This window comes from Rhynchophorus ferrugineus, unplaced genomic scaffold, assembly GCF_030347505.1.
Source record: "Rhynchophorus ferrugineus isolate W39M unplaced genomic scaffold, kcgeb_rfMv2 rfM4, whole genome shotgun sequence".
Taxonomy (NCBI): domain Eukaryota; kingdom Metazoa; phylum Arthropoda; class Insecta; order Coleoptera; family Curculionidae; genus Rhynchophorus; species Rhynchophorus ferrugineus.
The window spans coordinates 51,732,052-51,746,569 of NW_027472583.1; the positions used below are offsets into that span (position 1 = coordinate 51,732,052).

A 14,518-nucleotide genomic window follows, 5' to 3' on the forward strand; every position below is an offset into this window, starting at 1 on the left:
TTAAAAAGTAAGTATTTAATTCCTTTTCAAACTTGTAACTAGACACAACCAATATGTTCATGAGCAGACAATAAATATATTCACACTTACAATAATAAATCTAACATGGTGGCTATTTTACAAGATACAAATCATTGTTCTTGTAAAACATGTTTATCCTAATATTGTCTAAAGTAGCAGAACAATCTGCTACACAAAGAAACCATTTCAATCTTCAGATAAAACAACATCTTTCAGTTGTAAAACTTCAAATTCTGAATAAGTGCGTATATATATAGTGAGGATAATGAAATTAAAATATATGTAAACACTATAGATGAAGAATTAACGTCACTGGTATAATCTATGTTAAAATTTACATTTTTGAATGAAACACTGATACACTATTCAAATTCAATATATATCATCAATAAATGGGCTTAATAATAATGAATTTATTATACATCAGAATTGGAGATTTTATTTAGAAACGATGAATCCCTGGGCAGTGATTTTTTTTCGTTCATTAATACTTTTAAAAATTACTTAAAATGGTATTTCAACAACATACATTCCTCCTTAAACATTATAATTTTAACTAGCTTAACGCTGATACAAAAATAAACTATTTGTATCCCATACAATATAAAAAACTAACGTATATACAGTATGATTTTAGTCTATTTAGAATCACTCTGTATAACGCATGAGCGTCTTACTTTAATATAACAGCAATAATATATCTCCATGGTAGCGGGAAGAGATGATATTTACTTGTACTAACAACATGGTCATGAATAAAAGATGAAGACGACGATTGTTTAAATGAACTATACTTCATACCAGGTCGGTTTGTTATAATACCATGATGGTTCAGTCAGTGGTTTTAACAGGAAGCACCAGGCGAAGAATCCCAAGAGAAACAATGCGATGATGACGATTTTCTTTGGTTTCTTGTAAGTGACCACCTCCATTATGTCCGGGAATCCCATATGATTACAGAAAGCGTGCACGACGAATATGGAAATAAAATGACCGGTTCTATAAAAAATATAGGCTGAATAGGTACCAAATATTGTGGTATATATAAACTGGAAACCTAGAAAAAAAAATTAAATGAAATTTATGTTTCTAATTATGTTTATATTATTTCTAGTAAATAAGATGATATATTAAGTTTAATTCTTATAACTGTCATCTACTGTGTTCGTGTACTATATCTATTGGACACAACAAAAGTATACTACATAAAGTGTTGTGTTAGTTACCGTTCTTAATAAATAGTTGTTCAAGACTAAATAATAAGGCCTGACCAAATAATTACTATTTCTGGTGTTAGATGTTGCTTAATGGTGATATACACTATAATTAATAATGTTAGTTATATTTAAGAAACTATGTTATAGAATAATAATCAATCTATTAAGTGCTTGCATACATTTTGATCAACGATATTTATTGGTGAAAATGCCAGGTGTAAATATAAACAACCTAACTTAACTGTTAAATTCGATGGGTTTTACATGTCTCTACATAAAATAAGAGTTTTCCTTATAGTATTATTGAGTTATTCAGTATACATAGACGCTGATCATGGAACGCTCAAATTGAATTTTCAACTAGAAAAAATCTGCTGCCGAAACCCATCAAAAATTTAGAAACTTGTATAGTAATTGTAGGTTTTAGTTTTAAAAATTTAAAAGTGATTTTGATATCAGTGACAAAGGATGACACGAAGTTCGAAATTTATGATTTGCAAGTCTTATAGAACGAAAATGCAGTCCAAACTCTCTGAATCAACTGTTGCCGGATGTTTATATGCAATAGAATATATCTAGATGGAGGCAAAATAGTTACCGGAATTAGTTAAAAATGTCATTGGCCAAGCAGGAAAAGGGTTTTTCGGGGTATATTGTGATTCGTTAATCGGTAGGCTTAATGCCGAGGATCGTGGTTTGGTGGCTCAGTCCAAATAAATCCTAGTATAAATTCTTTATTTTTTATTCTTTAAATCCTTTAAAATATATATAGGAAAATACTTGGTTGGCACACGGTTTCCAACTGCTGAAGAAGCGAGAAAACGGATGGATAATTTTACTACCATGTTGCCAGAAAGATGGAAACATACATAAAAACATTATAATTTTAACTAGCTTAACGCTGATACAAAAATAAACTATTTGTATCCCATACAATATAAAAAACTAACGTATATACAGTATGATTTTAGTCTATTTAGAATCACTCTGTATAACGCATGAGCGTCTTACTTTAATATAACAGCAATAATATATCTCCATGGTAGCGGGAAGAGATGATATTTACTTGTACTAACAACATGGTCATGAATAAAAGATGAAGACGACGATTGTTTAAATGAACTATACTTCATACCAGGTCGGTTTGTTATAATACCATGATGGTTCAGTCAGTGGTTTTAACAGGAAGCACCAGGCGAAGAATCCCAAGAGAAACAATGCGATGATGACGATTTTCTTTGGTTTCTTGTAAGTGACCACCTCCATTATGTCCGGGAATCCCATATGATTACAGAAAGCGTGCACGACGAATATGGAAATAAAATGACCGATTCTATAAAAAATATAGGCTGAATAGGTACCAAATATTGTGGTATATATAAACTGGAAACCTAGAAAAAAAAATTAAATGAAATTTATGTTTCTAATTATGTTTATATTATTTCTAGTAAATAAGATGATATATTAAGTTTAATTCTTATAACTGTCATCTACTGTGTTCGTGTACTATATCTATTGGACACAACAAAAGTATACTACATAAAGTGTTGTGTTAGTTACCGTTCTTAATAAATAGTTGTTCAAGACTAAATAATAAGGCCTGACCAAATAATTACTATTTCTGGTGTTAGATGTTGCTTAATGGTGATATACACTATAATTAATAATGTTAGTTATATTTAAGAAACTATGTTATAGAATAATAATCAATCTATTAAGTGCTTGCATACATTTTGATCAACGATATTTATTGGTGAAAATGCCAGGTGTAAATATAAACAACCTAACTTAACTGTTAAATTCGATGGGTTTTACATGTCTCTACATAAAATAAGAGTTTTCCTTGTAGTATTATTGAGTTATTCAGTATACATAGACGCTGATCATGGAACGCTCAAATTGAATTTTCAACTAGAAAAAATCTGCTGCCGAAACCCATCAAAAATTTAGAAACTTGTATAGTAATTGTAGGTTTTAGTTTTAAAAATTTAAAAGTGATTTTGATATCAGTGACAAAGGATGACACGAAGTTCGAAATTTATGATTTGCAAGTCTTATAGAACGAAAATGCAGTCCAAACTCTCTGAATCAACTGTTGCCGGATGTTTATATGCAATAGAATATATCTAGATGGAGGCAAAATAGTTACCGGAATTAGTTAAAAATGTCATTGGCCAAGCAGGAAAAGGGTTTTTCGGGGTATATTGTGATTCGTTAATCGGTAGGCTTAATGCCGAGGATCGTGGTTTGGTGGCTCAGTCCAAATAAATCCTAGTATAAATTCTTTATTTTTTATTCTTTAAATCCTTTAAAATATATATAGGAAAATACTTGGTTGGCACACGGTTTCCAACTGCTGAAGAAGCGAGAAAACGGATGGATAATTTTACTACCATGTTGCCAGAAAGATGGAAACATACATAAAACAATGGAAAATATTTTAATTGACATATAACAGGTCAATTGAAAAGTCCTTGGCCTGACATATAGATAGCGCTACTTAAAATTAAATCCATGTGTTTTTTTGTTAGCCCTAACCCTCAAAAGATGCGTGTATAAATTTGACAGCTGTCGGATCGTTAGTTTGTGCATTATAACATTTTGAGTGAAACAACTTTTGTTATTGTGAAAAAAATGGATAAAAGTAATTTCGCGTGTTGATAAAATATTGCTTTTTGAAGGAAAAAATACAGTTGAAGCAAAAACATGGCTTGATGCCGAGTTTCCAGACACTGTCCCAGGACAATCAACCATCAAGGATTGGTATGCTAAGTTTAGACGTGATGAAATGAACACCGAAGACGGTGAACGCAGTGGATGCCCAAAAGAGGTTGTTACCGACAAAAACATTTAAAAAATCCACAAAATGATTTTGAATGACCGTAAATTGAAACTGAATGAAATAGCAGACACTCATCAACATAGAAGATATCAACTGAACGTGTACATCATATCATTCACGAATATTTGGATAGCAGAAAGCTCTGTGCAAAGTGGGTGCCGCGCGAGCTTACTTTTGACCAAAAACAACGACGAGTTGATGATTCGGAACAGTGTTTGAAGATGATCAAACGTAATAAACCCGCGTTTTTGCGTCGATATGGCTCCATCATTTCACTCCGAAGTCCAATCGAGTCATCCGAGTGATGCACACGATGAACCCGCTCCAAAGCATGGTAAAATGCAACAGTTGGCTGGCAAGGTTATGGCGTCTGTATTTTGGGATGCGCATGGAATAATTTTCATTGACTACCTTGAAAAAGGAAAGACCATCAAGAGCGACTATTACATAGCGTTATTGGACCGTTTGAAGGTCGAAATCGCCGAAAAACGGCCGCATTTGAAGAAAAAAAAGTGTTGCTTCACCAAGACAATACACCGTATCAAAAATCCATGAATTGGGCTTCGAATTGCTTCCTCATCCACCGTATTCTCCAGATCTACCCCAGCGACTATTTCCTGTTTTCATATCTCAAAAGAATGCTCGTTGGGAAGAAATTTTCGTCGAATGAAGAGGTGATCGACGAAACTGAGGCTTATTTTGAAACAAAGGACAAATCGTACTACAAAAATGGTATCGAAAAGTCGGAGGGTCGCTATAATCAGTGTATCACCCTTGAAGGAAATTATGTCGAATAAAAAAACTAATTTTGCCAAAAAAATATGTTTTACTATGGTAGGCCGGGGACTTTTCAATTGACCTGTTATTGTACCGATTTTTCTCAATAAATTCCCTTTTAAAATGAAAAAAATATCGAAATACATGCAAGCATCCACTACAATGTATTTTTCCGGGCTGACTACAAATAATTTATATAAACAACCTCAGCATCTGGCGTAGAGAAATAGAGATTTAACTTAAGAAATTTTGGAGAAATGTTTCGCGACGTCCAACATGTAGATGTCGCTACTTTTAAGTTATTACTTGCTTTAATCGCTACGCTATAAGCCGTGACGGAATCTGATTGGCTCACTTCGTTTCTATGGTACGTTTGTTATTTATTTATTTTGAGCGACATTTTCAGTATTGCTGTCATAAGGTATAGTGCGTTTAGAGATTACATTATTAGTTCATTATATATAATAATAAATTAATTTTATATATAATAAGTCGGTAGTACAAAAAGTAAAGTTAAGTATTGACTTAGGAAGTGTTGTGTATCCGGATGTACAGATAGTAAAGAAATGCAGAATCGTTTTCGTTCGAAGAAGTATTTGGATGTCATTAAACAATGGTTGATGATAATGTTAGAAATCCCAAACCGATTAAGTATCAAAGAAATTTATGATCGTTACATCAAGTTTTATTGTTGTAAGTGGGGGTAAGTTTATTCATATATATTCAAACATCAAATATTGATTTTTTAATTTTAGAAATTAATCCCCTTCCAAAAGAAGCTATGCAAACGGGTCTATATTTTTCTTCTTGGATCAATAGTTGCATCTCCAATAAAATAAATAGTAGCTCCTGAATGCAAATCTATAAAAAGAGGATTAACCGATATTCAATACACGAGGAATATTGCTGGTAAAATTTATTGCTCAAGTAAGAACAAATTTGTTAAAGTGACATCAATTTAATAACTACCTTGTGGGGTTCTTTTCATTAAAGAAAAAAAGTTTAATTATCCATATAAATATATTGGCTTAAGGCTACTTAACCAAGATAGTTTTTTTTTTGGATCCAGCTAATGGACTCAGGAATACACATCCTCGGCTAGTATATTTTAGAAGTCATTTGAATCGTTTAAGATAAGTTAATTTTTTTCATCTCATTGGCCTTTAGGAAATTGTGAAGAGGAAGAACATGAGGGCTCTTTAAATAATTATAATAGCGGGGGATGACTCTATAACTTAAATTCCTGATGTTCCTATATGAATAGACGAGCCAAGGCAATATCTTATGCCCCAGAAAATTGTTTCATTATACTGTCAGTAGCGCTCTTTTAACCTCTTCTTTTAATTAATTTTTAATTTTTAAAGTCTTATTTTATCCCGCGATATTGCCACGTCGATAATATAACATATTTTTGTGAAATATCTTTAAACAATGTAAATTCAAAACCTTTTATTTTAATTGTACTATGGTATACTTATGTCTTAGAGATATATTTATTTTATATTATATTTTATAGATAAATTTACATTATATATTTATTGTTATCGATTATATTTATATTTATTTACTTTTACATATATTTATATTGAATTTAATTTTATTTAATAAATTTAAAAAAAAATGTTTTTATTTAAATTTCATTGGTCAACTAAACATAACCTCAAGGCTGTCACGTGCCAAGTATTACTAATGAGCCAATCAAATGTCTTCACAGTAAAATATTTTTCTTACAGGTGCCTATAATGGAGATTTAAATTAATCAATCAAATTACTTGAATGGCCAATTATGCGACCTCTGGATGTTGGCCAAAGCAAAACTTTGCGCCAGAATCCCCTATTGAGTTGCATCTCTATTAGTCTATGGCATTTGGTGGTTTATCAGTACTTACATGATATCTTTAAGGCGGTATTGAAATCCATTCCAAATTTAACTCTTTCTTGCATGTGATGAAAATGAGCTAAAATAGAACAGTGTTGACAACAAATAAGTAGCTATACCGGATAAACTTACCTACCCCAAACAGAAGGGGGTTTACTAGGACGGCTGTTACTGGAGGTAAACATTGTAATAATAACGGTAACATGCAGCATCGATACGTAAACTCCTCGGACAACGGGGCAACAAGGTGGTTCCTCAGCCATATTAAGTTTGTGAAAGTAGAATACCAATAGGTCTCTTCTGTAAGCCAGAACATTATCGGACAGATATAAATCAATGCTCTTGAATTTCTCCAGATTTATTATATTAGGTCTGAGAAAAAAACGCATGGTGTGTTTTCCGGATAGATGGCGTTCATTGTAAATAACTCCGGAAATACCGATAGCAACGGCACTATATATATATATATATATATATATATATATATATATATATATATATATATATATATATATATATATATATTAAATATTTGTTGGAATGTTGACATTCGTACAATAATAAGAGAGACTACAGGGATTATTATTTGCTAATTATTTTATATTTTCGCATTTTTATTGGTTTCTTATATATGGTTATGAAAATTTAATGAAATCCAGAAATATAACAAAACACTAATTTTTTATAGGTAATCGAAGAAATCCCAATATCTGTTCGTATACTATATATTATCGGAACAGACTTAATTCGCAAACTTAATTGAAATTAAACTATGAATAAAAATTATAATATATACTAGATGCAACAATATCAACCAAATTACCAGGAGGTAATAATTTTCGAAACTTATCAGGTGTACTGGAAAGTCATTAACGATTTTTTCTAAAAAAAAATGTATAATTTTGAAGAAAATGGATACATTTATTTAATCAAAGTATCGGCCATTTGATTCTATACATCTTGCCCATCTTTCTGGCAATTTATGGATGCTATCCCAAAAAACTGTTTGTCCTTTATAAGTAGCTGTGAGGCTCTGCAAGCACGTGTCCCATTGATGCAAAAAGTTGATAGTCGGACCGGACAAGGTCTAGAAAATATGGTGGGTGCGATAATATGTCCTATCCAAGTGTTTTCAATGTTTGCTTGACTCAGTATCACTATGTTTCACCAGATTTCAACAGTTCGTAATACACCACACCACTCTGATCTCATCAAACACGGAGCATTGTCTTGCCACCAAAACTATTTGGCCTTGGAGTTGATCGACCGGCTTCGCCAGATGATTTTTTGCGCTTAGGTTTTCAAAATAAATCCACTTTTCATCGCCCGTTACTATTCGATGCGGAAATGACTTCCGATCATGCCTTTGAAGCAGTATTTCAGACGATTTTTCGATTATCCATTTGCTTGTCATTCAATTGATATGGCACCCATCATCCCATCGTTTAGATTTTTCCTATTGCTCGTAATCGGTTGCTAATAATTTATTGGGCCGCATTTAACACTTCTGTCAATTGTTTTTGAGTTTCGGTTGAGTCTTCATCCAATAACTCTTGCAGTTTCGCATCTTCAATTTTTTTCAATCTACCAGAACGTTCTTTGCCTTGTTAATCGAAATTACCATTTTTGAATTTTTGAAATTACCAGCAAACGATAGCTTTCAGTGGCTTTTTTCTTTTGATTAAATAAAAAAAGTAATATGTGCCGCAAATGCACGTTTTCACGGACGAAACTTGACATTTTCAAAGAGGTAGAAATCTATAATGGTATTACTTTCGCAAAATATAGCATGTATAGTTTTGAAGCTTGATATCAGTAAAATAAAACGACATATATGTCAAATCATAATATTGTATACTAACGACATATGTAAGAAAAACTGGGAATAACTTTCTGGTACACTTGGTGCATAATGACAGAGAATGTAAAATATCACTATATATTATATATAGTTATCCAACGCTGTTTGGCAGGGTATATATTAAATTCTTATATATCAATAACAGGTCAATTGAAAAGTCCCCGGCTTACCATAGTAAAACACATTTTTTTACCAAAATTAGTTTTTTTATTCAACATAATTCCCTTCAAGGGTGATACACTGATTATAGCGACCTCCCAACTTTTCTATACAATTTTGATTGTACGATTTGTCATTTGCTTCAAAACAGGCCTTAGTTTCGGCGATCACCTCTTCATTCGACGAAAATTTCTTCAGCGAGTATTATTTTGAGATCTGAGAACAGGAAATAGTCGCTGTAGGACAAATCTGGAGAATACGGTGGATGAGGAAGCAATTCGAAGTCCAATTCATGTATTTTTGCCATCGTTTTCACTGACTTGTGACACGGTGCATTGTCTTGATGAAGCAGCACTTTCTTTTTCTTCAAATGCGACCATTTTTCGGCGATTTCGTCCTTCAAACGGTCCAATAACACTATGTAATAGTCGCTGTTGATGGTCCTTCCTTTTTCAAGGTAGTCAATGAAAATTATTCCATGCGCAGCCCAAAATACAGACGCCATAACCTTGCCAGCCGACTGTTGCAGTTTCCAGTGCATTGTGTGCGGTCCACTCGGATGACGGTCGATTGGACATCGGAGTAAAATGATGGAGCCATATTTCACCCAATGTTACATATTGACACAAAAACTCGGTTTTATTACGCTTGATCATCTTCAAACACTGCTTCGAATCATCAACTAGTCGTTGTTTTTGGTCAAATGTGCTCGCGCGGCACCCACTTGATGTACACGTTGAGTTGATATCTTGATCAATCGTGTCTGCTATTTCATTCAATTTCAATTTACGGTCATTCAAAATCATTTTGTGGATTTTTTTAATGTTTTCGTCGGTAACAACCTCTTTTGGGCGTCCACTGCGTTCGCCGCCTTCGGTGCTCATTTCACCACGTCTAAACTTAGCATACCAATACTTGATGGTTGATTTTCCTGGGGCAGTGTCCGGAAACTCGGCATCAAGCCAAATTTTTGCTTCAACTGAATTTTTCCCTTCAAAAAGCAATATTTTATCAACACGCGAAATTCCTTCTAATCCATTTTTTTCACAATAACAAAAGTTGCTTCACTCAAAATGCTATAATTCACAAACTAATGATCCGACAGCTGTCAAATTTATACACGCATCTTTAGTAGTGCCATCTATGTGTCAGGCCGGGGACTTTTCAATTGACCTGTTATTAATTTGACGATCCCTGGTGGTTATTAAAAAATTTGATGTCTAAAAATGTACATTTAGTAAGAATATGTAAGGAAAGGGTTGTGAAGGTAAAAGGTAAATGATATCGTTGCAGACAATATTATACATGTTTGAAGTATGAAAAGTGCATTAGACGCTACTAGATGAAAAATAAAGTTACAAGAGAAGAATCCATATACAGAAGGAACATTTAGAGCACATTGGAGGTGTGAATATACATAATGAATATATGAATATACATAATTTAATATACGATAAGAACGCCACCATAGTTACTTGACATTAACTTTCTTATGTTTATTTCGCTTTCATTAATGTTTTCAATACCTCAGTTAAAAGCTTTTATTTACATTATTTTAAGCTATTCAGTGAACAAGAAGCATGTCAGTAAATTTGAGTAAAATAATAATTATATATTGATACAAGTTTGATTTTATTTTGAGTTAAGTTTTTCAACTTTCACTAATTGTCCTAAAATATTGATAATAATAATCGTATTATGATGAATTATTTTTCATAGAGAAACAAAACGGTTAAATTTACTTCTCATCTGAATGCGTACCGATAAACAATGAAAACATCATACATAACCAGATTTTTTGAAAAAAAGCGCGCATGTGCTCATCTAGCCAATCATGTACTACATCCTGTTCACTTCCTTGTAGTCCTAATTGAAGGCCTCAAAATCGTTGTTAAGGAATAGTGAGATGTCATAACCCTTTATCAAACTAATATTGACGCCGAAAAGTTAATGTACGTGTGGTATTACTGAAACGGAATAGCCCATTATTACCTCCACTTAATTAAATAATGGATGTAGCCACTTGAGGTATTTCGAATTTTAGATATTAGAATAGCGGCCTACATAGTAACCAGAAAATATTATCCCAGAGATTGAACACGTGCCGGTTGACAGCAGCGACTTCCAGTAAACGATTGCAAAGATCTGGCAACCCCGAGACGTTGATATTACGACGGGATATTACTGAAGGGTAGTTTAGATCGTTCATAGACTGTCCAAGCGTCAGTTCAGGTAAAACTGCGCCGTTGCCTTTTATCTATTATATTTTCTTAATATCTTATAACATCAATAAATAATAATCACATCATATAACCATAACTGTTTCATTTCATCTTATCTCCGTTCACTGAGTCATACATTCCTAAAAATAGTAGAAAAAGTGTTATCTTCAATTATTATAACGCCTTCTACTACTACTTTTTTGGTGACTCGTCAAAAATTACTATATTTGTCTGAATAGTATCACTTGTCTTGATTTTTGCAAGATTTTCTCAAACAACTAGTTTACACAGTTTACCGATGACATCATGCATTTATCCGAAAAAGTACAAATTATAAAAAAAAATAAAAAACACCACCAGCTTTCTCCCAAATTCAATATTATTTTACCCTTTTTATATACAGTCCATCTAATAAAACAACCAAAACATGTCATTAAAATTTATGATGTTACAATCTTGCCACACAAATATGACTTAAACACTTAATAACATTATATGTCAAAGTATATTTAACTATTCAAAGTTTATTTGTATATGCGTCATTAAGATGTTTAATATATTGCCTGCCACAATTTGTGAATTCGTTTTGGAATCAGACAATATTTTTCTTCTCATTTTATTCTAGCTAAAAAGAGACACAATGTTGTCTGATTAGTTCGAACATGTAAACGAATGAGCCTGTCAAAGTCGTCCAGTTGTCAGGCGAATGCAACATTCTTGAAAGCAATAGTGATAACAGGTTATACCTCTAACCTATAAACTATTATGGCTGTATAATTAATTCTAGTTTTTTAGACGTACTATAATGTTAATATAAGTTATATTTGATACAATTTATTGCAATATTGCGACGTTTTAAAGTCACAAATTTCGATGACGCATATACAAATAAACTTCGTCATCAAAATGTTTAATGTATTGCTTGCCGCAATTTGTAAATAATTGTCTGGTTAGTTGGAACACGTAAACGAATTAGCCTATCAACGTCGTCCACTTGTCAGAGGTATGTACAATTCTTGAAAATGATAAGAGGTTATAACTCTAACCTATAAACTATTAAGGCTGTATAATTAACTGTAGTTTTTAGATGTTCTATAATGTTAAAATAAAGTATATTTGATAACATTTTTGTTCAATAATTTTATTGTATGTCAAAGACAAATTGAACTAAAACTCAGAGTTGATGCGGCAACATTGCGACGTTTTGACGTCACAAATTTAGATGACGTATGTACAAAATAACTTTGAATAGGCTATATGGTTTATTGGACGGGCTATATTATACAAACCTGTATATATTTTTGCTAGGCCACTAAAGAACTCCATTGATATAGGCCCCAAGAAAAGAATCATTGTAAGAAACAAGGGCATGAAGAAAGCTTGTAGCAAGCCTTCTGTTTTGAGGCCCAACACATCGGTGAATTTGACCTAAAACGCAAAACATCATACATTATCCAAATGAATGAAAAGTCCCGGTAAGATGCCGAAAATAAACAAAATTGGCGCGTACATGACGCCAACTCCCATACTCTATACTCACTTTAATCAGAATATCCTTATGAAGTCCCGCGTAAAGGAATAATGGGGCCACGAAAACCATAACAAAAACGCTGATAAATCTTTTTTTAATCGTGGACGGGTGGTCCCTGAAAAAAATAAATACGGGACGAGTTTTTAATTGTTTTTGGGACAATTGAGTGTGGGCAAGCAAGTAAAAATAAACTCAAATGTGTAACAAAATTAGTCTGCAATGAGACGGAAACGGAAAAACGGGTCCAATTTTGAATTTAAGGAACATTGGACACTTCATATTGGTATTAATGGTAGTATTATGAAGCCTAATTAATTTTATTTCAATTTAAAAGCACTGTTATTTTATGAACATTCCTAAATAAATAACTATAATAGAATATAATAATGTTCCCATATATTCATTGCTAACATAATTATTGAAATATTGATTCAAAATTAACGAAAAATAGTAGACTTCAAATACGAAAGTAAATAATAATCGCTGGGAGGAAGGTCTGGACTATATGATGGATGCGGAAACTGACCTTAAACTGGTTTTTTTTGTTCGTTCTGCCTAATACAACATGATTTCAATTGGATCAATAAAGGGCTTTATTTAATATTTAATCGAAAAAATTACAAGTGTACGACGATTTGTTTTGTTTTCTTCGGTTGATTTATTAATTGAATTGAGAAGATATCTTATTTAATCAACAGAATAAACTTATCTCAAAAATATCAGACACAGTAACTTACCAAATTCATTTTTAACATGACTTGCGGCTTCTGTTTCTATCAACTGTTTTTAAACTTAATATATTGTAATATACTTATAGTAATATAAATGTATCAATTAAACAAAGGAAGTAAATAATTCCTAAGACAAGAATATTAGCTTGCCCATTTGATTTTAAACAACGTAGATTACATTTTCCGGCATCTAACACTATAATTAATTTTACTGTTTATCTATATCCATAATAAATTTAATGATAAATGGGGCTAAAATTTAATTAAACTTCACTTTAGTTATTTACATATGGGTCATACTCAAGTAAATGTAATAAAAATGAGATTTTCTATTCTGATCATTACAATATATATTGACATTTTTGTACTATTAATCCTATTTATGTGTGTGATATTACGTTAAATACATAAAACATAAGTAGTTATATTAACATTAGATATGTTTTTATTGTAATTAGGTCTTATTTCTCACTTAATATTTAAAATTATTTTTCTTCGTTAATATTATGCTAAAAAGAAATGTTTCAATAGAATTTGACATTTTAATCCCCTTGACGTACGCCACCTTGATACAGTTAGAAAAACGGAAAACTATACCACCGTTGCCGACTTTTTTCGACCGTTAAGCAAGGAATAACATTAAATTTTTCCGTTATCCTCTCGATTCTTTGCGCGTACGTAGGGGTGAAACATTCGATTCCTCTCCCGTGTCTTTTTCATGTACAAAAATTGAACGGGTTATCGGAGCCGGATCATCTGTTCTCTCTTACGACGCGACGATCTTTTAGGGTGGCTTTCATCTTCTCTCCACATTTGAATATTAAAATATTCGGAATTTTTACGCTCGCCGATTCCCACGGGTTTGTCTTGACCGGTGCGGCGTTGCCGGTCATTGTCCACACGATTCCCTGAATATTTTTTCAAGTACACGGTTACATATTTCCTATATATATATATATATATATATATATATATATATATATATATATATATATATATATATATATATATATATATATATATATATATATATATATATATATATGTTAACATTATCTTATCTCGTCAATTACGGCTTAGCTATTCTAGAAATTGACTTTTGGTTAATACTTATTGGCTTTAAATAATTTACGAAATTACTGTGCTGAAATGAAATTATTGTTCTTAAACGATTTTATATATTTTCCTTTTTGTCCAGTTACTTTTTGTTTTAAAATATTAATATGATGAAGTTACGCAAAAAAGTGATTCATATGAAACGTATACATTTACTCAAAC

General features: G+C 32.0%; 1 protein-coding gene across 2 annotated transcripts in view; it reads right to left on the reverse strand.

Moving 5' to 3' along the window:
* Nucleotides 1–14,518, reverse strand: part of Sras (Ras converting CAAX endopeptidase Sras) — a 16,018-nt gene continuing 1,500 nt past the window's right edge. Inside the window, exons 2-6 of one of the 2 annotated variants that reach the window (XM_076403765.1) lie at nt 12,519–12,624; nt 12,268–12,406; nt 6,869–7,036; nt 6,747–6,815; nt 1–1,078 (exon numbers count right to left, since the gene is read on the reverse strand). In XM_076403765.1, the coding sequence (XP_076259880.1) occupies nt 810–1,078; nt 6,747–6,815; nt 6,869–7,036; nt 12,268–12,406; nt 12,519–12,624 (751 nt within the window). In that variant the 3' untranslated portion in view covers nt 1–809. Of the gene's footprint in view, nt 1,079–2,111; nt 2,630–6,746; nt 6,816–6,868; nt 7,037–12,267; nt 12,407–12,518; nt 12,625–14,518 lie in introns of those variants that run through there. The other variant, XM_076403764.1, reaches the window with a different exon arrangement.